Source organism: Sturnus vulgaris, chromosome 10 (genome assembly GCF_052056855.1).
Source record: "Sturnus vulgaris isolate bStuVul1 chromosome 10, bStuVul1.hap1, whole genome shotgun sequence".
Classification (NCBI taxonomy): Eukaryota; Metazoa; Chordata; class Aves; order Passeriformes; family Sturnidae; genus Sturnus; species Sturnus vulgaris.
The window spans coordinates 18878060-18904080 of record NC_142252.1 but is presented as its reverse complement, the minus strand read 5'-3'; the positions used below and the strand labels follow the sequence as shown (position 1 = coordinate 18904080).

At 38.7% G+C, this 26021-nt stretch overlaps 1 protein-coding gene across 3 annotated transcripts in view; it reads left to right on the top strand.

The window, feature by feature from the left end:
- Nucleotides 1–26021, top strand: part of PIK3CA (phosphatidylinositol-4,5-bisphosphate 3-kinase catalytic subunit alpha) — a 42349-nt gene that overhangs the window by 8396 nt on the left and 7932 nt on the right. For 2 of the 3 annotated variants that reach the window (XM_088170989.1, XM_014871526.2), the window contains exons 2-20: nt 8480–8893; nt 10418–10627; nt 11295–11545; nt 13037–13282; nt 14090–14175; nt 15653–15758; nt 16811–16963; nt 17068–17202; nt 18807–18931; nt 19291–19372; nt 19829–19993; nt 20577–20680; nt 21381–21552; nt 21883–21989; nt 22475–22596; nt 23124–23202; nt 24029–24199; nt 24430–24547; nt 24718–24869. In XM_088170989.1, coding sequence (XP_088027115.1) covers nt 8542–8893; nt 10418–10627; nt 11295–11545; nt 13037–13282; nt 14090–14175; nt 15653–15758; nt 16811–16963; nt 17068–17202; nt 18807–18931; nt 19291–19372; nt 19829–19993; nt 20577–20680; nt 21381–21552; nt 21883–21989; nt 22475–22596; nt 23124–23202; nt 24029–24199; nt 24430–24547; nt 24718–24869 — 2936 coding nt within the window. In that variant the 5' untranslated portion in view covers nt 8480–8541. Of the gene's footprint in view, nt 1–1153; nt 2061–8479; nt 8894–10417; nt 10628–11294; nt 11546–13036; nt 13283–14089; nt 14176–15652; nt 15759–16810; nt 16964–17067; nt 17203–18806; nt 18932–19290; nt 19373–19828; nt 19994–20576; nt 20681–21380; nt 21553–21882; nt 21990–22474; nt 22597–23123; nt 23203–24028; nt 24200–24429; nt 24548–24717; nt 24870–26021 lie in introns of those variants that run through there. The other variant, XM_088170990.1, reaches the window with a different exon arrangement.

Sequence of the window (26021 nt, the reverse complement as noted above, 5' to 3'; positions counted from 1 at the left end):
ACTTGTTGGACACAAATGCAAATGTATTGATGTCTTGAGCATCATGACTGTGGTATCCAACCTGTAAATGCAGATAAAAGTGCTTGCTGTTCAACCAGAGTCAACAGATGCAACAGGAATAAACACTCCGTGAGGTTTCAGAGGAACTTTATTTTCTTTGTAACTTAGCTGAAGCAGTCAGATAAGTTTACGAAATCGGGAATTTAGTCTTGCAATGTTGTTTCACATAAAAGGCCCAGTTTTCCTATGTGCTTAGGTGCCATACACGGATGTGATCTGTGACTTTTAGGGAGATGAAGCCTGATAGAAGCAATTATTGGTGCCAAATTCTTTGCAGATTAATATTATCCCCACTTGGTATGGGGGGTGAGCAGGACAGTCTTGGTCTGTTGAAAATATTTTGTGGAAAACTGTTGCTGTTTACCTTTCAGCAGGGTTATCATCTACTGCTAAATAAATATTTAGTTAATCACCATTGACTGTATCACAAACAAGTGATAGGGAATAGGACTTCATTTCTGACTGACCCTTGAAAAGCTGTGGTATTTTCATGTTGTGATTGTAGCTCATGTGGAAGTAGACAACAGCTTCCACAGGTCAGAGTTTGCATGGAACTGGATTTGTTTGCTGCTGTCTTGTTCCATATGTCTTTGTATAGGATAACCTGCTAAGAACTCTGTGAGTTTCAGCTGTTTATAGGACAAGTGTAGCTGCAGAATTGAATTTTTTCATTACAGTGGCTGTGCCTTTGTGTTAACTCTGCTACAAACTTCCTTCACTCAACAAATGGTTTTGAAAAGAGAGCTAAGGAGTAGCTCAGTGGAGAAAGCATTGTTTTAGTTTTTCAGCTGAGGAGTTTAAACAAAGAGGAAAATAAAACAACCTACTTCCATGGCTTTTGCTGAGACATGTGGTTCCTTACAAATCCTCTAACAAAAATGAAGTTACATGCTATCCTCTGTTTGCCAGTAAATAAAAGATAATGATTTCTGCTAATGCAATTCAGTAAGTCTATGCAGACTAAACCCATGTTCCTGTTAAGTACTATTTGGCTACAGAAGTCTGTAAAGGTAGCATAAATGGAAAGCCAATTTATATTTAGATTACAGAACTGAAACTTGCATTTCCAGTTCACTGTTCTAGGCTTGCTTGTGAAGAATTTGAGAAGATGCAAGAATGGTGCTGTCCACTGCCGCTCCAAAAGCTTTTTCTGCTTTTACACACTGGTTGCTTTCAAGGTCTGGAGTAACTTGGTGCACCAGAAACACTTTATCTCAATTTAAAGTTGCTGCCAGACTGCATCCTAAGAAATGTTACACGAGAAGTACAAGATACTGTAAGTCAGTCTGAGTCTGATGTCTTTTTCAGCTGCTTCTTAGTAAAGAAAGGGCTCACAGGGTGACTGTTCTGAGTAAGATGATGTAAATTAATAATTGAACCCTGTTTACACTGTTGCTTGTGTTAGAGAGACAAGTGTAGCTGTGTGAGGTCTGCAGCATCTCCAGAGTTTTATTGCAGTTCTTTCCCTGCCTTTCTGGGTAGGGACACTTGGGAGAGGAAATCTTTCCTCTTCCTCAATGCAACTGGAGGTTCCTCGTGCTGCAGCAGTTACTTCTAAAAGCCGAGGTGACCAGTGTGGGGAAATCAGCACTGGGAAAGGTCCTGGATCTGAGTTCCAGGTCTGCTACACAGCTGCTCATGTTGGGTGGGGATTCAAACTAGGCTGGAGTGCAGAACACCTGGATTAACTCTGCTCTGGTTCCTTGTCTGTGTGCCAGCACTTCCTGTTTTTAAAGATCCTGTTTACTGTCTGCATTCCAAATATCCCAGGAAGGTGGGAGGATGGGAAGAAATATGGAAAGAAAAGTAAACAGCATTATTTAAGGTGGAATTTTTATATTTTTTTTAGGTTTTATAATCAGCATTTGTTACTTTTCAAACCTGGTTTCATTAGTTACATTCTAGAGTAAGCTTTTGTTGATATCATCTGGCATTTCCAAAAGCAGAACTGCCTGTGAAAGCTGACATTGAAACCACTAATATTTGCAGCAAGGAGCAGGGTAAGGTTTTGTGGTGTGCTTTGGCTTTATGTTCTTCCTGATGTTCACATAAAACAATGTTCGTCAGCCATATGAAATGGAGTGTTAAACAAAAATATGTAATCAGAGGAAAACCTTATTTCTATGGGTACAAAATGGCATGTTGCTCCGATTTTGTTGCCAAAGTTTAAAGCTTTTGATTTAAACAGTTTGAAAGAATTTGGGTGCTGCTCACTGACCTTCAGAGTTCACAGCCTACTGTGGAGGAACGCAGAGAGCCAGGTGGAAAAGTAATTCTTATCCTGCTCTACAGCAAGCCAAGCTAATTGCTGAAATAATGAGTAAGCAGATATGTGAAGTGTAAATAGATGGTATGTTGCTTTTCTGCTTCTTTGTTGTGCTTTATGACTACTAGTCCTCTATAAATAACAAAATCCTGTCCTTTGAGCTGGAGCTATAGGTGGAATTCTGAGTGATTTTGAACTAAAAAGGAAAATTTAATTCCAGTCTTTTCTTTGTTTAGCAAAAAGTTCTGCCTTTAGCTGGAAGAAAATGTTCTAGGACAGATATTCTGCCTTTGGTATGTCATGGGATCCCTAGGGAGAAGGCACAGTCATAGTGGGAGTTCTGGAGGTCACCGGCAACTTGAAAATGCTTCTTGCTTGTGATCCTGTTTTCATGGCTCCCAGACAGTGAGGGAAGCTGTAAACACTCTGCCTGCATGGGTGGGGGAGCACGAGCAAGGGGATTTCAGAATAAGAATTCACAAAGGTCTTTTGGTTCACTTGGAGAGGAAGAAAATACTCCAGCAATAGTAAATCTTTTCAAACTGATCATTTTGGATTTATTTCAGCTGTTTGATCCTGCAGCAACATAACACACATAGTTCCTCTTGGGAAATACTTTGTAGTGAGTTCTTCTTTTTTCAGGATGACCTCACCATTAATTTTGTTCATAGTATCTGAGAATCACTAGGTGAATATTATATTCTGAAAAAAAATCTGGATGTAAGATAACTTTAAAGAGAACAGCTCTGAAATGTAGCTACCCCATATTCTCATATCTAACTAAAGTAAAACTTCTTTTCACTAATTTCTAGTGAGCTTTTTCATTCACAGGAGAGAACAATCTTGTATTTCAGCAGTTCTATTATTCTACAGCTGCTGCCAATAATGTTAGGAGGCTTTAGCTCTGTCTAGAACAAGGCAAATGTACTCAGCTCTGTTTTTGAAGGGTGGAAGAAATGGGTAACTACAAATAAAATTGGTAGTGTTCAGAAATACTTGTCTGTTTCAGAAGAAAACTAAATGCTAAGATGTTTTTGACAGTGTTAAATCCTCCTGTTTGCTTCCCTTGGGCTGCTGTTTGTGATCAGATAAGGAGTTCCGGGTATCTGCACGTTTTCTGGGAAATAAGGACGAAAGCAATACGTATGAAATAAGACACGCCTGCAATGCAACAGTCTGCTGTTTTCTGTTCTGAACAAAGCAGTATTTTTACCAGTTAAATCTGTGTATAATGGTGTTTTCGTGGAGGACAGTTTCAGACATCTTTGTACTAGTCTTCCTGGATTCTGGAAGAGTGCCAGCTTGGCAAACAGGAAGAACAAAAGGACAGTACTGAAAATACCTAGTCTGGGGCAGTCTTACTGTCACCACACAGCAGGCTTGGACAGCAGCGAAATTAGACACAACTCTGCCCAGTTCTCTTCATGTTTTAGAGTGCCTGATCTGTCTCGTGGTGAGAATAAAACATTTTGGCATTTAGAAAGGTTGAAGTGTCCTTTGCATTCTGAAAAGTGCTGTTCTTGTTCCAGGAAATCTTTTATTTGCACAAACTCTGAGCTCCTGTTTTGGGGATTACACAGTACTTTATAAAGGCTTATATGGGGTCATATTGTAATTGATATTTCTGTCAGTGTGATAGAGATTCAGGAAAATCATTTAACCTACACGTGAGTGCACAGGAAATGAGAATCATAAGTTGTTGGATAGTTAAATGAATAGAAGACAGTGCTAGGAGTCTAAAGGAAATTTCTACCTGGAAAAGAAATCAAATCCAGACACAAATCCTAATGAGCAGCTCTCTGATACCAAAGATGCCACAAAATATTATAAAACATTGCTGCATCCTGTCTGTAAAAACAGTGTAATGGGATTTGTCTTGTGACTGGAAAAACTAATGGACTTCAATTAAAGTGTAGCAGTTTGCTGAATGACTCATTCAATTTCAAACGTGGGCTGATAAAATTGTATCGAGTGTTCAGTCTGTCCTTTTGAATGGGTTTTGAAACGCTGCCTGATGTGTACAGCAGTGCAGATTATTCAGTGCTCAGTCACTGGCATGTGTGTACCTCTTTGCATAAGCATCCCATACTTTATACTTCAATACAACATTACAGCTCAGTGCACTTCTTGCTTCCTGGTGTTTGCTACATTTTTTGCTAGTTGGTACTTTAGAGAGGTAAGAACTTCTTGCAGAGCCTCAAGAGTAGCTGTAGGTGCTTGTGCTGATGACAGACAGGCTTAACTATGTCTGCTAAAGGGAACAATAATATTTTTTCCCTAGATTGCCCCCCTGGCATGCAGAGTGTGTCTTCATCTGTGAGGCAATAAAACTGTCATAGTTTACTAGAACCAAATTTTTTAGACTTGGAATCTCATATTCTTAATAAGGAATTATATCATCTATATCAGATTATAGTTAATTTCTATCTTGTAAGAAAATAGATTATGTACATCAGCATTCATATGCTAAGTGTATCTGGAAGCAAGTAGGAATCTGTATTATGGAAGGGATGTTTATCTTCCTGCTGTCTTCCCTCATATATATTTACTCTTTTTGAATGGATCTCAGAACTAGATTGTTTTGCACTAGTCCAGATGTCCCAAAGCTTTTGGCAGGGAAAAATGTTTAAGGTGCTTTAGGAAGGTCAGGGATTGCAGGTGTGATGAAGTGTTCATTTGAAGTGTTTGCATGTCCCCTTAGTTTGATTTAAATAACATCTCTTCAGAATTCCCTTAAAATTACAGTCCTTTTACTGTCGAAGAACATAATTGATTCTATTTATTCCAGGCAGCCTTCCAGATTTGAAAGTGTACACAGAAACACAAGCTGCCAGCTATACTTCAAAACTGTTTCTGTTTACATTCTTGCTTTCCAAATCCAAACCCTGGAGGCGTGCTTACATGTGCAAGTGAAATGAATGTGCACACAGAGTGACTGCATGCACCATTCCAGCAAATGCCTGTATCCCAGCTTGAAACAAAAGCTGCTGTCTTGGTGCAGTTGCTTTAGAAATTGTAGATTTTGGGATGTCACATTTGGACCATTTGCAAGTTTTTAAAGAAAAGGTATTGAGTTGTCATTTAAGGTTTCAGTTCTTTAAGGAAGCTAAGGCTGATGCTTATTTTGAAGAGATGCTTGGCTAAAAGACTTTATATTTTTGATGTATGTGTGTCACCCACTCCTGCCTCTGTTTCTTTTTTGCTGGTAGGGAGGGAGGAGAACTTGCAGTGGAACGAGGCCCCATCCTTGCAGCTGCTCTTGCCCAGCACTGCTGCAGTCAGGCAGCCCCCCAGTGCAGACCTGCATTAGGCTGACTCCATGGGGATCTCAGGAAGGAGCTAAAGCAACAGAAGGCAGCACAAGAAAGGGAAAGTGAGTTGTTCTCTGCCTCTTCCATCCATCTGACCTGTAACCAGTTGGCTCAGCGAGCCCCGGTGCCAGCAGGGTGAGGAGTGAGAACACACGCCTTGGTCAGGGTGAAAATGGGCTCTCATGGTTCAGAAGAGCCTCAGCAGGATGGTGGAACTGAAATTAAAAGGCTGCTGGTATAAACTCAGTCTGTGTTGTGAATATTTAATTTGGTTGCGGTCCATCTGTACTATCATTGTGTGTGTGTGGACAGGAAAGCTCATATGACAGCATATTCTTGTTTGTTTGGGGGCTTTGTGCTGGTTTGTGCCATAATAGTGATGTGCTTCTGCCTGTGTTTGCAGTTCAGAAATGTAAATAGGCATGTGATTCAGTGAAATGGAGAGGGAACCTCATAAATGCTTTGCCTGATCAAAAAGATGCCATTTAACTTGTGTATTTCGTTTTATCTGTGAGCTGAGGATAGTCAGTGGTTTGGAACCCTCCAAGTTACTCTGAATGGTGTTATTTGGGTTCACTGGTAATGTTTTGTAATTGGTAAGCTTCCCAAGCTTGTCTCTGTAAATACACTGTGTGTGCTGAGAGCTTTCCATTTCAGCATCCGCTCGCTGAGGCTATTACCATGATGAGAGAAATAAAACAGCTTCTTTAAGCCCTTTCTTAAAAAGAAGTCAGTTGCAAAACGTTTCTAAATATGCATGAGGTGGTAGTGGAAAAGCATTTTTCTAAATCTGCAGTGGCACTTCAGTACTTTCGTGGATATTTTTAAAAGCCCAAACTACAGCTACAAAGGAGGGATTAAAAAAGACAACCCTATTGCTACTCAGAGTTGCTTAGGAAGCAGTGGATTTGGGAAAACATCATTTTCATTCTAATGTTTCTTTGTAAGAACTAAAGTGTGGCAAGAGCAGGTACTGGATGTACTTGGAAGAAAATTTTTAGAAAAGAAATGCTAATGTAGCAGGGAGGATCACATTTTTTCTTTTACTTATATATTAAATGTTATATATGAATTTTGTATGTACATAATTTAATATATAAATAAATCTATTTTTATATAAAAACGTATTTTTCAAATTTGCTGAGCAAAGGGCAAGCATTGCAACCATTGCTTTTCCACAGTGAGAGCTTTCAGCAAGTTGATCCAACAGATCCAACAGAAGAGATGTGAAGCTGTTGGCTTGTGGGTTTCCCTTCCTTTCTGTTGTTAAGAAAACTGAGATACAGGGACAGTCCTAAGAGGGCTTGTGACTGTAGTGATAGGATAAGAAGTAAAGGGTACAAACTAAATGAGGGTAAATTTAGGCTAGGTAGATGTTAGGAAGAAATTCTTGACTATGAGGGTGGGGAGGCCCTGGCACAGGCTGCTCAGAGAAGCTGTGCCTGCCCCATCCCTGGAATTGTTCAAGGCCAGGTTGGACTGGGCTTGGAGCAACCTGGGCTAGTGGAAAGTGTCCCTGCCCATGGCAGGGGAGTTGGAATGAAATGGGCTTTAGGGTCCCTTCCAACCCTTAACATTCTATGATTCTGTGATGGAGCTCTCCAAAATTAAGAGCAATGAATGCACAGATCAGCAACTTCATTTCATTACAGAAAAATCCAGGGTACTGTGTGAAAGTATCAGGATTCCAGTAAAGACCAAATATTTCGTAACAGGAAGTGTTCTTCGGTCTTGTCACGGGATGCGAACAGTTTGTATGTGAAAACATTCTGAACACAGTGGATTTCTTTTGCAAGTACACAAATATTGCTTCTGGTTAAGGAAATTAAAAATAGGTAGAGATCAGGAGTGTTTATTGGTGAAGTATCACTGCATGCCTGCTGGCTAGTTCTGCTCTCTTTTTGGCATCTCCCCTCACCCACTGGGCTATAGAACATCTCTGCTCTATCCAGATTCTGGTTTTCTCATACTCTGGCCCATTCTCATTTTCTGTCTTTCTCATACTCCTTTCCTCTGCTCTAAGATGGCCTGAGCAGCACAGATAGAAGGTCACACGTGTTCCCCTCCTTTCCTTTGCCTTGGCAGAGACATTCATGCAGCTGCCAAAGGGAACTGGAACTGGGCATTGGCACTAAATTAAACAAGCCCAACTACAAAGTGTTAGTAGGGCTCAGTTCTTCTGTCTCATTCATGGAAAAAAGGGTTTGTTATTGGTGTGAGTAGCTTCTGCTGATCTGAAACAGCTATGGCCAAGCCTTGTGTGTACATGGATTCTTAAAATGAAGTTTAGAGCTTTTAGTAAATGCTTACAACTATTATGTACGGGTTGTTTGAATACTTTAGAAGTTTGTAATGAGGAAAAAAACTAAGTGTGGAAGATTAGTTAGTTTAGCTAAACTTAAAAGAGCTGATGGTTTGTATCATCCAAATGATAATAAATGCTTCACTTTCCAAATTAAAACTGCAGAGAGCTTGTCTTGCGATTTGGTTAAAAATTTCTGTAATAATTTGAGTATTAGATATTTTCACCCCCCTCCACTATTGAAGAGTTTTATTCATGAATTAAAAGCTCAGATAAAAAAAATAAACCTTTTTTTTAAGACTATATGTATACTAGCATTTTTCCAAACTAATGTGATTCTATTAAATGTTTTGTTTGACTAGATATTTAGGTTCAAATACAAGTTCTTAGGCTTAGTTTTATCAAGTCTTTTTATGAATGTAAAATATAGCCACGAATAGTCATCTGCAATTACAAGTGGCATTTGAGCCATTTTATCTGAAATTCCTGGTGATGCCTATATTGTAAATTTTAACATTTAAATTTCTGATTTTCACTCAGATTTACACATACAAACCACTGCTTGAAAAGCTTGAAGTACAAAGTTATCCCAAGAGTTAAAAATGCCTCCACGGCCATCATCTGGTGAACTATGGGGCATCCACTTGATGCCCCCCAGGATCCTGGTGGAGTGTCTCCTCCCAAATGGAATGATAGTGACTCTAGAATGCCTCCGTGAGGCCACCTTACTGACTATTAAACATGAACTCTTTAAAGAAGCAAGGAAGTACCCTCTCTATCAGCTCCTTCAAGATGAGTCTTCTTACATTTTTGTAAGTGTTACACAAGAAGCAGAGAGAGAAGAGTTTTTCGATGAAACACGGAGACTTTGTGACCTGCGACTGTTTCAGCCTTTCCTAAAAGTTATTGAACCAGTAGGTAACAGAGAAGAAAAGATTCTTAATAGAGAAATAGGTAAGATTATATATTTTTTTTAAACATAATCTGTTTAACTGATTATCCTCTCCAAAATATAAGAAATTAAATGGATCGTGTTTGTCACCTGTATCTGTCGTGTTTCATAACTGCCAATTGTTGCATCAAATGTCCAAAGATGCTGATCATAGTAAAGCCAATATTTATAATCAGTCAGTTAAAAGTCTTTTTTCTGATCTTTTTCGCTCACCTTGGCTTTGTAAAGCATATTTGTAGTTGCCTTGGGGTTAGAGGGTATCTTTCTGCTCATCTTTTATTAGCAGGATTTCATATTATTACTGAGCAATGCCTGTCCTATTATTTGGGAAATCAGTTATAATTTATTTTGGTGTTTACAGAATTGTAAATTCTAGTTTTAAATACAAATCTTAAACCGCTCTTGTGGACACAGACTTTAATACTTCTCTAGCTTGCTTAGAAAGTCAAATTTCAGAAATGTGGTTTTTTCACCATTCCTCTTCCCCCTTCTGACAAAAGAGCATAGGGAGAGGAGGGAAAAAAACACCTGAGGCTGGAGATGAGAAGGCAAGGCAATTGTGATGTTTTGAATCATCTCTGGAGTAGCTTATGATTTTCCATGACCCATTGAGGAAGCACAGGGAATCTGGCATTTGTTCCAACATCTTGGTTAAGTATTAAATTGGGGCAGTACAAGCATACCCAATCCTGTTTCATTGCTAACAAATGTGTACTGCAGTGGCAGAGACTTGTCAACTGGAAATACTTGTTCTGAGGTACTGCTAATTGTTAAATGATTTAATTGTGACGAATGCATAATAAGTAAATTACTTCTGTTTTGTAAAGCTCAACATGTTCAGGACTTGAGGAGAGCAGTGGTTAGGTAACCATGCAACACGACAATTGAAAGTTTCCATTTGAACACTCATGCATAAATGATGATTTATCCAAGTAATCTCATTAAAGTAAATGGAATTACATCTAAGACTGAAGACCTGAAAGAAATGCACTGTTATTATATGAATCTGTGTCAAAGAGCTTAAGTTCAGTGTCTCTTGGTGTGCTCTTTGCAGTTCTTAAATAATGTAGGTCATTTAAAAAAAAATTAATGGCTGTCATTCAGTTGTAAGCAAAGTTTATTGTGGTCCTAATAGTTACCAATAATCCTGCCAGGATTTGAGAAAAAAATCAGATTTCACAGCTCCTCTGGTCCCCTTAGGAAACTCTGTGCTGACCTCAAAGGAAATTGAGTCTTGGTCCTTTTCCTCCAGGAGGAATGTTGGCTGTGAGAGCAGTGATTTAAGGCTTCCAGGATCTTCAGGGAATGTACACCTGTTTTCTAACCTTTTCTGTGTCTGCTGAGTGCACTTAACTTTAGAGCTGTAGTTCTTGAATGATCCAGAACAATTATGTATGCATGTAGAAGCTGGCACATAATTTAGGCTGTCTTTTGCTTTAAGTTGGCTTTTTTTGTGACTGATTGAAGAAATTTTTAGCTCTACTTGTCAGTTACAATTATATCCTCATGGTTCTCCAATGCTGTAGGTTTTGCTATTGGCATGCCTGTCTGTGAGTTTGACATGGTCAAGGATCCAGAAGTACAAGACTTCAGAAGAAACATTCTCAATGTCTGTAAAGAAGCCGTGGATCTGCGAGATGCCAATGCCCCACACAGCAGAGCACTGTATGTCTATCCTCCAAATGTAGAGTCCTCAGCTGAGCTCCCCAAACACATCTACAACAAGCTAGACAAAGGTAAGGGCAATATTTTCAGCAGAAACAGAATATATTTTCAGTGTTTAAAATCGGAGTACAGCTGTTGACTTAGGCAGATCACTGGTTTATGTGCTGTGTTTAGTACACTCCAGCAATATCTTGCACCTTAAGTTCTTCAGAATAATTTTCTTGGTGGACTCTACATTCAAAAGGATATTTAAAATTGTGCTATTCTAAAACTGAATCTTTAAATATAACCTAGTAAATAGAGGTGACTTTTTTAGTGGATGGGAACAGCTTGTTGGCTTTGCAGCTTTCCATGGCGTTCAGATATCTGGAATTAAATGATGCTGAATCACTGAATTACCTTGCAGTCCTCAAATATGAAAGAGTTACTGCTGTTTTCTTGAAGGCCAAATAGTCAGTAGTATTCAGTTAATAAAAATATTTTTAACCTCAGGGCTAAAAGTTTGAATTTCCACTAGTCAAAAATAAACTTAATGCATTTAGTTCCATGCAGAAATTATAAACTCTCTCTCAGTTTAGGCAGTGAATTTTGTTTACATCTTCTTTTAATACTAAAAGCAAATCTCTTGTTGGGGAGATGTGGGAGTTGTTTGGTTTGGGGGTTATTTTGAGTTTGTGCTTTTTATTTGAAAACTGCATTGAAAATTATAGTCCTGACATTATTTTACATTTATTCCAGGGCAAATTATAGTGGTGATTTGGGTAATAGTCTCACCAAACAATGATAAGCAGAAATACACCCTAAAAATCAATCATGACTGTGTGCCTGAGCAAGTTATTGCTGAAGCAATTAGGAAGAAAACTCGAAGTATGTTGCTGTCATCTGAACAACTGAAACTTTGTGTCTTGGAGTACCAGGGCAAATATATTTTAAAAGTCTGTGGCTGTGATGAATACTTGCTAGAAAAATGTCCACTGAGCCAGTATAAGGTGAGTAACATAAAAGATTTATTTTGAACTACACCAAAATAATCCAGACTTGTGGGGAGAAAAATGGTCAGTATTAGGTCTGGCTTTTTCATGAAATTAATCCAAAATATAGGAAGTGACGTATGTGTGTACAAATTGGCTAATCCATGTGCTTCAGGAGGGAGAGAGGGGAGAAAAGGTAGTTTGAACTAGAATTTGTATCACTCGTGTAATTTTTCTTATTTGAATATTTTCCTCTAATGTTAGTGCTAAATCAGAGGTAAGTACTTTCAGAAATATCCTAGACTTCTGATGGCAAAAGATGAGCTATATTTGAAGGGTGCTGATGTAATAAAACAGGAAATTTGATCAGATTGTAAATTATGAAACAACCATTACTCCTGTAAATCCTGTCCTAAAGGGGTGGTAAAAGAGAAAACTATTTTCCTGTTACAGCTTTACTGTTACTTTAATAAGATAAAAAAGGTAGATTTCCAGCACTACAGAAATCATTGCTGAGCCTTCCTTGTGTCTGCCTGCCCTTCACTGCCTGGGTTTGTTAGTGCTGGGAGTGTGAGACAGAACGTGGGACAGAAGAGCATCTGAGCAGCCTTCTCTGGAGCAGACAACAACATTACCCTGTAGATTTCCTGACAGGCTGCTGCTGCTTCCTCTTGGAGGAATGTATTGTTGAAATAAACTGCTCCCATTCCTTCGGCTAAAATGGTTGACAGTCTGATCTTCAGAGCAGTGGAGGAGAGAAGGAGGGATCCTGAATAATAGGAAAAGTATCTCTATACTCTGGGAGCTGGGGAACAAGTGCAGACATACATGAATAATTTTGCAGTCATCTGAAGATCAAACACCAGACCTATTTGATCTAGCGTGGTTTCTTCAGAAGCATCTGGTCTGCCTTTGCTGTGCCCCAGCAGAGCTTGCTCATTAACTCCAGGCTGGACCTGTCCTAACACACTGTGTTTTGTGGTAGTGTTGCCAGACTAAATGTTCTCAGTACTCAGACCTGAATGGACAGGTGAAGTGTGTCAGGATCAGTGCTGAGCATAAGGTAATGAGTACAGCTAAACCAAAAATGAGTGTGTCTGCTGCTTACCTTGTGCTTGGGGCTGGCAGTCCCGTGCTGCACTGCAGGCTGCTACAGCCCTTGCTGTTTCAAAACAGCTCAATTGCTTCCAGGAGCAGCTCAAATCCATCTACTCTGTGCTGTGCTGTGCCGGGGCTAAGGAGCTCTCCAAGAAACCTGGCTGGTGTTTTTTTCAGCTCCCATCTCTCTCTCCAGTTCAGCCTTCCATTCTTGTAACTGTCCACATCTCAAAACCATGAGATGTGGCTGTGTGACCCTACCCAACATGTTCAGACTCCTGGATGATGTACAGGGTGTGCACACAGGACACGATAAGCTCTTTCATTTTTCAATCTCCCCAAGTACCTTTAGGTTTCCATCAGCAAGAGTGTAGGCTTTGCAAAGACAGCACCTTGCTTGTTTCCTTGCAGTACATAAGGAGCTGCATCATGCTTGGCCGCATGCCCAACCTGATGCTGATGGCCAAGGAGAGCCTGTACACGCAGCTGCCCCTGGACACCTTCACCATGCCATCCTACTCCAGGCGCATCTCCACGGCCACGCCCTACATGAACGGAGAGGCCACCACCAAATCCCTCTGGACTATCAACAGTGCTCTCAGAATAAGGATCCTCTGTGCAACCTATGTAAATGTGAACATTAGAGACATAGACAAGGTATGGCTTTTCAGCAGCTCGTGGTTTCCCTCCTGAGTGTTCTGTTTTGACGTTGGAATTGTTATTTAACACGGTAGAAAATGATGCCACTCTTTTACTGAAATTGGAGTGTTTAATTCTAAAGAAAACACCCATGTTTTAGCATCTGGAAACTTTTCTATACTGCTTAAAAAGTGTCAGTTGTGGTAATTAGCTTAATATTCTGCCTACTAGGAGTAGGACTCAGTTTGCATAGCACTTCAGCAGAGTATTTAATGGATAGAAAAAGAAAACCCATGGTGTTATCTGTCTTCTAAGTAATTATGTTTAAGAATGTATTATAGTAACTGAGAGTGCTTTTGGTGAGGGGATGCTATCTCTGTTTATGAAAATAAAGGTGTGGGGTGATAGGGGGGAAAAGGTGTAGGGTTCAATTCCACCGAAGACATCTACAACCCTGACTGTCTTTCCTTGGAATTCCTTTCACAATACCTTGGCACAAGAAGAATTGAGAATAAATTCCAGGGGTGTTTTTTTGCGTTCATTTCAAGTTTGTTGCAGTATTTTTTAAGAACTAGTTTTGCAATTAATGAGGAGAAAGACCAAAACTCTTTTTCTAGAAGGATATGCTTATAAACTGTGTTTCCCACCCAACAGAGGATGAATTAATTTGGGGAGTGGTGGGGCTGTTTGGTTTTCAGTTTTGATTTTGTTTTTCACTTGATGAAAACGAAAGGATAATGTGTTGTAATCATGGCATGTGTTGACTGCAATGAAAAAATTTGTTTATAGTAACATTTCAAAGACTAATATGGATGTTGTTTTCAGATCTATGTTAGGACAGGTATTTACCATGGAGGGGAGCCTTTGTGTGACAATGTGAATACTCAGAGGGTACCTTGTTCTAATCCCAGGTAAGATGAGTACCTGAGTGACTGTAGAAAACCTGACTTTCAGAGCATCATAAATGATAGCACTGAAGGAGTAAAGTCTCAACTTAGCCATTACTTAGGTAGAGCTCCTTGCTGAGAATCTTTACCTTTAAGTTTTGTAAAAGTATATTGCATAACCCTATATATAAAAATATAATTAATTTAATTCAAACACAAGCATTTTGTCTTGCACGTAATAGTATAGTACAGAAGATATTTTCAGGATGTTTGACAAACCATCAGTATTACCTGGAAATAATAAATCACCTGAACTTAAAAGTGCAAAAAGGAGTTTTATATGAGCATATATAAACAGCAGGGACATCTTTTAGCCACCTGTTCTCATAACTTTAACTAATGAAGAGGTGTGAAATTTCAGCACCTGCTAAGATTAGATGCAAAGTATGTGTGCAGAAGTAATTCTTTGCTTGCATTTTCTGACTTCATGTCTTTAATAATAATTTTTGAAACTCTTATTTTTTTCTGGACATTTTCTATGAATATGATTAGGTTTTATAATTAAAGGACAAATAACATACATAGTTGGTGTAAAATAGGCTCTTCTCCTGAGCTGCCCTGAATACTGCTGTACTTGAACTGATAGTTTAAATTATTTTAGAGAAAATCTTGGAAAGGTGGTGAAGGTTACAGCTTGAAATCATGGATATGGTCACACAGATCTGTATTATATGAAATGAACATATGAAAAGTGATTAAAGTTTATCTGCCAATTTCTTTATTCTTAGAGAAGGGCTTTCACAGTTATTTCTTTGTAAAATTGCTTTCAGTAGCTACAGATACATTGAAAAATTAATGCTGTCCTTGGAAGCTGCTGTCTCTTTCAACTGAGAAAATTCTGTATGACAATCCGCTTAGGGGAAGAAACTGGATCAGAAGTTTCTCTTCAAAAGCACAGTTCTATGTACTGAGAGCTAAATTCTGCTTAGAGAAATTCATGAAAACAAAATCAAACTATTCCTGTAGAACCAATCTGTGCTATTATTACTATAGTAAATAGAAAAATATTTGACTTAGAATATGGAAATCCAAAGCAATATTCCTATCCCCATCTTGCAGATATCTTTTTATATTCAAACAGTTCAAGTTTAGTAGGTTTTGAAAGCTCTTTTCCCCAGTTGCCTTTTTCCCCCTGAAAGGAAAACTGTTTCATAAGCTAAACCTTACATCATTGTAGCATATATGCAAATCCATTATCTCTGGGTTGCAGGAAGTGAACCTACCATGGCTTTTCAGAAAGTGTTGGGGCTAGAAGGCTGTTGAGCAAGTTTCCATTCCCAAAAGCAGTAAATGTGGTCAAATGCATACATGGGGACCCTTTTCCAATAAGAATGTGTGCTCTGTATGCAAATACACAGTTTAGGAATATAGCAAATGCCTTCTGGATGAGTGAATGATGTCTCCTTTAACCTGGTTTAATTGTGCCTTTTGAATCCTGCAGATGGAATGAATGGCTGTTGTATGACATGTACATTCCTGATCTCCCACGTGCTGCTCGGCTCTGCCTCTCCATCTGCTCTGTTAAAGGCCGGAAGGGTGCTAAGGAGGTAAAATACCTCATGGGTTTATTGCACTAATCAGCCAAAGCTACTTAAATCAAGTTTGGGAAGATATTTGGGAAATGCTGTCCTGACAATGAGTTTTAGTGCAATGTTTGATTTGAATCTGATTAAAATAGGGGTGTTTCTTTTCTTGTGGGTATTTTTTCGTGTTTGGAAATTAAACAATACAAAAAAAATCGTATCAGTTCAGCACTGTAAATCCTGCCAATGCTGCAGTGCATACATGAAGACTAGTGTTAGTGTTTTGAGGTGGAAGTGCTTTTAAAATTAATTTTCAAAACCCGTGTTACTAACCTATTTATTTTTAAAGGGCAATATTTGTACCTTTGGAGTCGAATTTTCAAGTAAAAAAAAATTAATGCAAAATATCAAATAGTAATTTTTAAGAATCTACATGCAACATTTAATTTTTAGCCAGCAGCATCATTACATTGTGGGTTTGAGTGTGTGTCACAGGTAACATATAGGGTGTTTGTCTAGGTGCAGGTCTGTGAACCCTACAGAATGATTCGGGTTAGAAGGGGTCCCTAAAGATCATCCAGTTCCACCTCTCTTCCACTAGCCCAGGTTGTTCCAAGCCCCATCCAGCCTGGCCTTGAACACTTCCAGGAATGGGGGAGCCACAGCTTCTCTGGGCGTCCTGTGCCAGAGCCTTGACTACCCTTATCATAAAAAAACATATTTATTTTGTCCAATCTAAAACTACGGGCCTCAGGTTTAAAACTGCTGCCCCTTGTTCTGTGACTACAGGACTTGGTAAAAAATCTCTTTGTCAGAAAGACTTTCTCCATCATCCTGACTTACTCTGGTGTGAGGAAGATATGTGCATGTGTTTACAATTCTATTAGTATAATTTTGTTAAAGAACTGCCATGACAGGCATTCATAGAAAAACATGGTACAGCTTCCACAACTTGCTTTCTGCTAATCTGGGAATGTAACAATTTGATCTGAGGTGAAAATGTTATTTCTCCTGGCTTGGTCTGCACTAATCCATAGATGACACTGAAAAAAAATCATATTTTAATCTCTTTAAAGGAGCATTGTCCGTTGGCTTGGGGAAATATAAACATGTTCGATTACACAGACACTCTGGTATCTGGGAAAATGGCTTTGAATCTTTGGGCAGTACCTCATGGGCTGGAGGATTTGTTGAATCCTATTGGTGTTACTGGATCAAATCCAAATAAGGTATTTGCATGCCAGCTTCCCCCTTAAGAGTACATTTTCAAAATATGCTGTATTCTGGTTGCTATCATTCAGCAGAAAAAGTAATTTGAATTCCCTTGACTTAGGAAACTCCATGCTTAGAGCTGGAATTTGATTGGTTTAGCAACCCTGTAAAGTTTCCAGATATGACAGTGATTGAAGAACATGCAAATTGGACAATTTCACGGGAACTGGGATTCAACTACAGCTATGCAGGGCAGGTAAGGCAAACTCCCCCTCCTGGATTAGCTATTCAAATATGAAAGTATTTTTACTACTTTGTTTTACTCAATGTGTCAGTCACAAAACCTCTTTTTTTACATCCTCATTTACTGTAAAATCAAAAAACCAAATTTTTGTTGTGTGTTTGGTAAAATGGGCAATATACTCTCCTTTCTTTATATTACCAGTAAAGCGACCTAATGCTTCACTGACCAACCAAAACACTTCAAAGATAAAATGTTTTACTGTGATTTTGACATTTTTGTATTACTATTTGGGTGTTAAATTACTTAGTTTAATTTTTCAAAAGTTGCAATTCTCCTTCAATGATGCTTTTGTTTTCTTTGTTGCATCTTCATGTTTATAGTTAGGCTTCCTGTGTAACCCAAAGGTGCTTAGAACTCTTTCCTATCTGTTGTTTGGGCTAGTTATGACCACAAGCACAGGGAATTTCAAGGGAATTGATGGCCATGCACATGGGTGTAGTCCTTTATTTCACTTTTTCCATAGACAGAACTTGGTGAGGTTTGGAGCTTTCTTCAAAGCACATTTTTGGATGATGAAAAGAAGTAAAAACAGAAAAGCAATAAAGCTAAAAATGCTCTTTATTTAAAGCCAAGGCTGTGAAATTGGTTGGTATGTTTTACATTTTCTTCTGGAGGCTGGTTCAAAGCCTTGGGTTTGCCCAAGAGAGCTCAGTGGTCTGTGTGAAGAAGAGCCCTGTGGTGGGAGTTTGGCTGTGCTGGAGAGTGTGGAGGTGGCAGGAGCTTCCAGAGTGGGAATGCTGGGGGTATTTATAGCAGTCCTGTCCCAGTGTATCCTGAACAACAGGTTGTGGGCGTTGGATTTCTCCTGATGCTCAGCAGAATGTCCATCATAGAGAAGCATTTCTGCTGCTTATGCTGTGACTGAGCAGTGCTCTCAAAAATGCTTAAAGACAGTTGTCTTCTTGGTAAATAACATTCCCCAGCCTCGTACCTGGGCTTCTGTGCTCTTACCTCACTGTTTTGTTCATCTGGCACAAAGAAAAAATGGTGAAGAGGATAAACTCACTTCACTGACAACGTAGTTAATTTCTGCTTGTAGCAGTTCTGTTTTCTGTGCTTTTTGGGGAATGTCTTACACTAATTGTGATTTAATATTTTCCCTCTTCCTATTACTCAGGCTTTCCTACAGCATTATACCTCTTATTTACCTATTTTCATCCCCCATGTTCTGCCTTTTCAGTTCTGAATCCTTTTTACTTCTTTTAGCATCCTTCAGCAATCTCAAGCTGGGGTCAGAAATGACCAGTCTCACTTTGTGCTGCATTGTATCATTCATCAGATGTCAACTGCTGCTATTTCTCCACACAGCTGATTTAGTTGAAATGTACCTCTTCTTGTGCCAGCAGTGACTAAAAGCAGTTGTAGAGATCAAAGGCCTAGTCTTCCATCTTCTTTCTAAATTTTAAGTTCTCAGTTATAACAGGTGGATACAGCAAGATAGTACTGCATGACATAGGCTGCAGTGATTGCTGTGCTGCTGAAATACTGTGTTTCATGTGTGTGGTTTGGCAATAGAAGAAGTTGTGTGGAGGGCTAATGTGCCACTGTCTCTGCAGAGTAACAGAATAGCTCGGGATAGTGAATTAACAGAGAGTGACAAGGAGCAACTGCGAGCCATTTGTACCCGAGACCCTTTGTCTGAAATCACTGAGCAAGAGAAGGACTTCCTCTGGAGACACAGGTACTGCAAATCAAAAACCAAACCAAAGGAAAACCCTTCTTGGCATCATCAAACTTAACACAATTAATTCCAAATTTGTCGTGAGTTTTGCTCCCTTTTCTTCCATGCTGAGGAATTGGTGTTTTAGGCAAGGCTTTGTAAAGCATTCTGCACTGTGGTTTGGTTATAATCCTGTGGAGAAAATTAAGTTGTTGAATGAGTTCCCATTTTCCTTATTACTGCAGTTTTACCTGCATGGTTGGATCCTGACAGCACCTTGCTGAGAAAGGAAGAAAAAGGTGCAAGGCTGTGGGGATGTAGTTGATGGCTCTCGAAGCAAAAGTGTTGTTTTGTACATGCAAGTTTTTCCTCTTTTGCAGACACTATTGCGTGAATACTCCAGAAATTCTACCCAAATTACTTTTGTCTGTCAAGTGGAATTCTAGAGATGAGGTGGCCCAGGTAACATAAAGCACTGAAGAAGTGTTAGGTTTTGAAGAAGCTTTAAAATACGCTATTTTAAAGAAAACTTTGGAAGTTAAAAACATGTGTGCATGATACGTTGAATGAATAGTTGGAGTTGCCACTATGATTGACAGTTGTCTCTGGTTCATAGTTCTTGTTCTTTAGCTCAGTCTGGTCTTAAGATTTCCTCTTTCTGGCATTACTTGAATTTCTCTTATGATGCCAACTTGTCAATTACAGTGAAAAGTGAGGTTTTGTTTTCATTCTTTTTGAGTGGATAAAACAACAAAGTCAACTGGCAACTAATACCAAATTGCTGATTGAGAGGACCAGCAAGTAAACAGCTTCTACTCAGATGTAGTTTGTGTCTGACAACGCCTTCTAATGGCTGTGTGTTACAGCTTCTCCCTGACCAGTGCAAAGGTGTGACGTGCTTGGCTTTGTTGCCCACAGATGTACTGTTTGGTGAAGGATTGGCCCTCAATCAAACCTGAGCAGGCCATGGAGCTCCTGGACTGCAATTACCCAGATCCAATGGTGCGAGCATTTGCAGTTCGCTGTCTGGAGAAGTCCCTGACAGATGACAAACTGTCTCAGTACCTCATCCAGCTGGTACAGGTACTGAACATATTTTGGCATGTTTGTTGTCTTGTGTTCATGTTCATGTTTGTTGTCTTGTGTGTATTCAGTGATCACAGGGGTTTAAAACACAGCGAAAGTTAAGTTGTTGTGAAAAAGAGGTCATCAAAAGTGATTTTGTTTTGCAGATTATTTAGGAGATGAAATGTTAATTTTTCTGTAGTGCTGTGGTTTTGCTTGTTGGTACTAAATGTCAGAATTCTGCAGAGATACAAAACTGTTCCACCAACTGGAACAGGCAGCTATTTCAGCTGTCCTAACATATGGGAAAGGATGAGCAGAAGCATCTTCTCAAAATTTTGAGCAAGTTGAGGCTAAAATATTTGGTAACAGTAAAGCAAGCATCAGATGGTAAGTTCCTGAAATAGAGGCAGCCAGTGCACAGTTGGCATATATTGTTCAAAGCCTAACACATGCAAATATTAATACCAAGATCAGTCATTCCAGAAAAAATAACATAAAACATAGATGCCTTTTATTTAACTGCCTTTAATCTGTATATTGTTCATAGAAATAATAACTGCATCTGATTTTCTAACATTTTCTTTTTATCCTTAACTAGGTTCTGAAATATGAGCAGTATTTAGATAATCAGCTTGTGAGATTTTTACTCAAGAAGGCACTGACCAATCAAAGGATAGGACACTTCTTCTTTTGGCATTTAAAGTAAGTCTATTGTCATGTTAAGTGGTGGTGGGTTTCCTATTACCTGTAAACAATTAGTTGTTCTAAAAGTTTGACATACTAAATGTCCTTTTTTAGAAAAACATTACCACTTAAAATAAAGATTGGGTTATATTGGTTAAGAGTTTGCATACATAGTTTGGTGATAGAAATCATGCCTTGCAGTTTCAAAAGCTACTTAATAGTACTTAGACTTCTTTTTTTAATCTAATGAGGTTTATTCTAAAAACAAGGTAGTCTGAGACTGCTGAAAGCTTCCCATATTGTTAGCTGCCTGATGCCCCATCAGTTTTTCCAGAAAACTTTACAAATATATGAGAACTAATGAAAGCCACCCAATTCAACAAGGTAAAGCTTTGAAAGACTAGTAAAAACTTTTACTTCCTTATTAAAGGCTTCTTTTAGAGCTTGATAGCTCAGTCTGCAGCATATTGGGTTGTAGCTAGAGGTCACCTAAAAATTCTGTTCTAAGCTAGTGTAATCAGACCAGAAATAGAAGCAAGGCATCTTTGTTGTGCTCTCAGTTTTCTGCTTGCCTTGATGTCATCAAGGATAAGGGAGGGAATTGTTTGGGGGGGAATGTATTTTAGGACTGTATGAAGATGTCACAAGTACAGCTTCATTTTTGGCAACTCTAAGTGGTCTTGTCTCTAAGGTGTAAATGTTCTTCCTCCCTGTGTAGGTCTGAAATGCACAACAAAACTGTCAGTCAGAGGTTTGGTTTACTTCTGGAGTCCTACTGTCGAGCATGTGGAATGTACCTGAAGCACCTGAGCAGGCAGGTGGAGGCCATGGAGAAGTTGATTAACCTCACAGATATTCTCAAGCAGGAAAAAAAGGATGAGACTCAGAAGGTATCAAAAGCTGTCCTTACATCAAAACTGCTGTTGTCGAGTCACAGGAATTACTTAGAACTGTTCTATTTGATCAACAAGGAAAGTGTTAATGCTAATTTCAGTAGGTGGTATGTTTTCTGGAGAGCTGCAGTATTTTCTGTGCAATGCCATTGTCCAGCTCTCAAGGCAGTAGAACTAAAGCTAAAGGTTTCAATTTGTGTAACATGTAGCTGAGCTGTACTTACATCAGAACTGTGCAAAACCATGCTTGAAAACCAAAGCTAAAATCTGATGCCTTCATTTACATGTAAATAGTGTTCTCAAGACCTGAATGTGTTTATTTATCAGGTACAGATGAAGTTTCTTGTTGAACAAATGAGACGGCCAGATTTTATGGATGCCTTGCAAGGTTTTATCTCTCCTCTTAATCCTGCACATCAACTGGGAAACCTTCGGTACTGTATCCCTTAAGTAAATGTTTAGTAATGGTGATAATAACAGTGTTGAGGTTGACTGTTAACTTAATAAATGTCAGTATCTTCGAAGTGCACTGAACAGAATTTGTAGCAGAGTAATCCATAAAGAGTAGTCTTTCCAATCTGATGGTTTAACAAATCAGGGAACAACATGACCTTTAGTTGTTCCTTTAAGGTGGCAGGAACTGCAGTCCTTTTTCCAGTTGTCAGGAGCTCATATTGCCAAAGGAATAGTTACAATATTCCCTTACAACACAACTCTTCTGTTGTTCTTAGCAAATGATGAACATAGTACTTACTAATTTAAGTTTGGGTCTGAAAATGAAAATAGTGGATTGTCAGTTATCTTTCCATTTTTAAATTGGTGCTAGTTCAAACTAAAACAGGGAGAACTTAGCAGTATTAGAGAAACATGGTATAAGAATCAAATCATGCCTATTTCATAGAAATCTTATCTCTTTTAGGCTTGAGGAGTGCAGGATAATGTCATCTGCAAAAAGGCCGCTGTGGTTGAACTGGGAAAACCCAGATATTATGTCTGAACTGTTATTTCAGAACAATGAGATAATATTTAAAAATGGAGATGGTAAGGAAAGATAAGTGTAATTCAAAAACTACATACTGTTTATTTTCCTAATCTTTTAATTAGTGTTTTTATAAGCTTATAAAGTACATGGATTTTAAAAAATCAGCTGGGCAAAGCTATTTTCTTTTCCTGAAAAACTAAGCATAGACAAATAAATATTTATCTCAGTCAAGTACAAATTTTATATGTTCTAAAATGCTCAGTCTGTCAAGGTATTTAATATTTATTCTTTTTACTTGTGAATGTCTTCAAGATATTACAGATGTGTAAACTGTGATCCCATTGTCCTGGTTTTAGTGTATGCTTTTAAGATCACCACCACAAGTTTATATTCATTTTTTACTATTTAAAACCTGCTTTTCTTTACTGAGGGAACAGAACCTGCACTAAACTATGCAAACTTCATTACCTTTAAATGTATTTAGACATCATTTGGACATTTAGTTTTGGGGGAAAAGGAAAGTAAGATCTAACCAGAGGTTTTGGTGTTACAAAATTTGCAAATTTAATGTATCTGACTATTTCAGACTTGCGTCAGGACATGCTGACACTTCAGATAATTCGAATTATGGAAAACATCTGGCAAAATCAAGGTCTTGATCTTCGGTAAGCATTAGAGGTCATTGCCAAGTAATTCTGATCTTAATGGTTTGACCATTGGTTTGTTCCCAGAGATTGCTTCTGCTTTCCCAAGAATAATAAATGAAATGCTATAAATAGACATTTTTGTGCATGCTAGAGCAATATTTAATTTTTTCAGTTAACTAAACTACTGGAGTTTGTAAACATAAGATCATATTTTAAAAATACTTAATTCTCATTCAAGTGGGTCTGAGTGAGCTGTATACAAGGAATGGATACAAGAGCTAAGGCAGAGTAGCCACACTGTGGCCAAGTGATTGTGTCTGTAGGTTTGGCTTTGAACAAGGTGCCAAACCCTCAGCCCTGCTGAGCAGTGACTCTTTGTAGCTGGTATCTTCACTTCAGTCCACTCAGTAGATACCTCCAGTCAGTCTGTGGGTGCAGCAGCTTCTTCAGGGCATTCAGGATAAACTGTTCTGCTTCTGGAAAACTGATCCTAGACAGGTTACACCTTCCAGTTTGTGTTTGCTGTGTGGTATGTTTTTAGGTGGGAACAAAGGAGCTGTCTGTGCACTGTCTAGAAACCCCCAGTTTTCATTTCCTTATCTAGACAAAAGGACCTTTTGGTCTGTGTTCTCTCTCATGGGTCACAGTTTTGTCTCCAGTGCTGTAATAAGTGGCAGAATTAAACCTTTGGTTTGCAGAATGGTTTGCGGAGTGGTTACAGTTCCCCATGTGTTAAAGAACAGCCAGATACAGGAATCTGCAAAAATACATCCTTTCCCACCTCTTGCCACCATTCTCTATAACGGAAGAAAAAAAAAGCCAACAGTGAACCTTTGTCTTTCAGGATGTTGCCTTATGGTTGTTTGTCGATTGGTGACTGTGTGGGACTCATCGAGGTCGTGAGGAGCTCTCACACCATCATGCAGATTCAGTGTAAAGGAGGCTTAAAAGGAGCACTGCAGTTCAACAGCCATACATTGCACCAGTGGCTCAAGGACAAGAACAAAGGAGACATGTGAGATTCCCTGTCACCTGTTTTTCTTGGCCATACACTTTTTGATGGAAACTTCAAGAGAACTAAAGTCCATCAAGTGGGAGATTATGTCCATAATTATTTCCATCTGGTTTTGGTTTTGGTTTTTTTACCTCTCCTTGTTTGCCTGGTAGCTCTTTTGCAAAAGAAAACTGTGCACTTCTGTGTTATTAGAATATCTGAGGAGAGTGTCTCCTTTTTTGTTTGAATAGGTATGATGCAGCTATTGACCTGTTTACACGTTCTTGTGCTGGCTACTGTGTTGCCACCTTTATCCTGGGCATTGGTGACCGCCACAACAGCAACATCATGGTCAAAGATGATGGACAAGTAAGAGATGTTTTTCTAAAATCATACCCTAAGGTCATTCTCACTTTGGTATGAGTTTGTTTTGGGAAAAAAAAAAATCTGTCAGAACTATAATTAAATGATCAATTTTACTGTGACTTCATTCATAAAAAGGAATTATTAATCTTAAAATATCTTTCTGTCTTTCCAAGCTGTTTCACATTGACTTTGGGCACTTCCTCGATCACAAGAAGAAAAAATTTGGTTACAAAAGAGAGCGTGTGCCATTTGTCTTAACACAGGACTTCTTAATAGTGATTAGTAAAGGAGCCCAAGAATGTACCAAAACAAGGGAGTTTGAAAGGTGAGCTTTCTTTGAAGCATTTAACCTCCAGTGTTTTGTACCTAAAATGTTCTTTACTACTGGTGACCTTTAATAATTAGACCTTTTAACTGAACAGTAGTATTTTAATTGACTTGCAGTGGGTATGTTCTAATTCTTCAGCTGAAGATCAGCCATCCATTTGTAAGTCAGTGGGTAATCTTAGCATTTACATGACCTTTGGTCCATGAAATCTCACTTGAGATTTGCAGGGTCAGTATACATGTGAGTAAGGATGGTAATTTTTCAAACATCTGAAATTTCTTTGACTTTACTCTTAAAATCCTCTTGAGATGGCAGAACTCTAGCTGAGAATTCTTAAATGTAGGGTGTTGTGTGTGTCAGAGCCTTGCTGGTCATTCAGCCATACTTCTCTCTCCTATAGCTGCTCTGATATCAGCTCTTCAGGCCTGTGTATTTTGTGACAATGGCCAGAACCTATTGAGCAAGAACTTTAAAATAATAACAATAAAGAAATAAATATGTTGCTGTAGTCATTCTTAATATCTCTTTCCAGCAATCCAGTCTTTGAGAGGTTTCAATTTTAATCTTAATTTCATTATGTTAATGGCAACAGAAGACAGATTTTGAATTATATTGTCAGCACTGAGCACTGCAGTGAAGCTTTTTTGCATTTTTTCCCCTTAACCTGGGTATTTCTTATTCAGTGTCATAGAGTGAATGCCCCTGTTTTCAGTGCATTCTTCAGAGTATCTAAGGAGCAACAGCTGCTCCCCTCATAAAACTAAAGGAGAAATGCAACTCTGAAGATAGCCAGGGAAGCACTGATTTTAGCAGTGTATTGGGAAATATATTTGGAAATCTGAAATGTCAGTAGCAGTGGTAAAAATGGCCCTGTGAGCTCACATAAATTCATGTTGAACAGTTGTATGAATTGCAGATGGGGTTTAATACCAGAAAGCCTGTCTCTGGATGTTGTGTTAGTCTGACCACTATTAATCCTTACACAAATGAAGATAAACTAAGTAGGAAAATGAATGCATCTTCTCAGCTACATTATGGTGTTCTTACATCATAGACTAAGACTGTCTGCTTTTTTAGTGTCTGTAAAACTGTTTAGGAGCTGCAGCAGTAATATGCATCCAGCAGAAAAGTGCACTGAGTTTTTTCCCC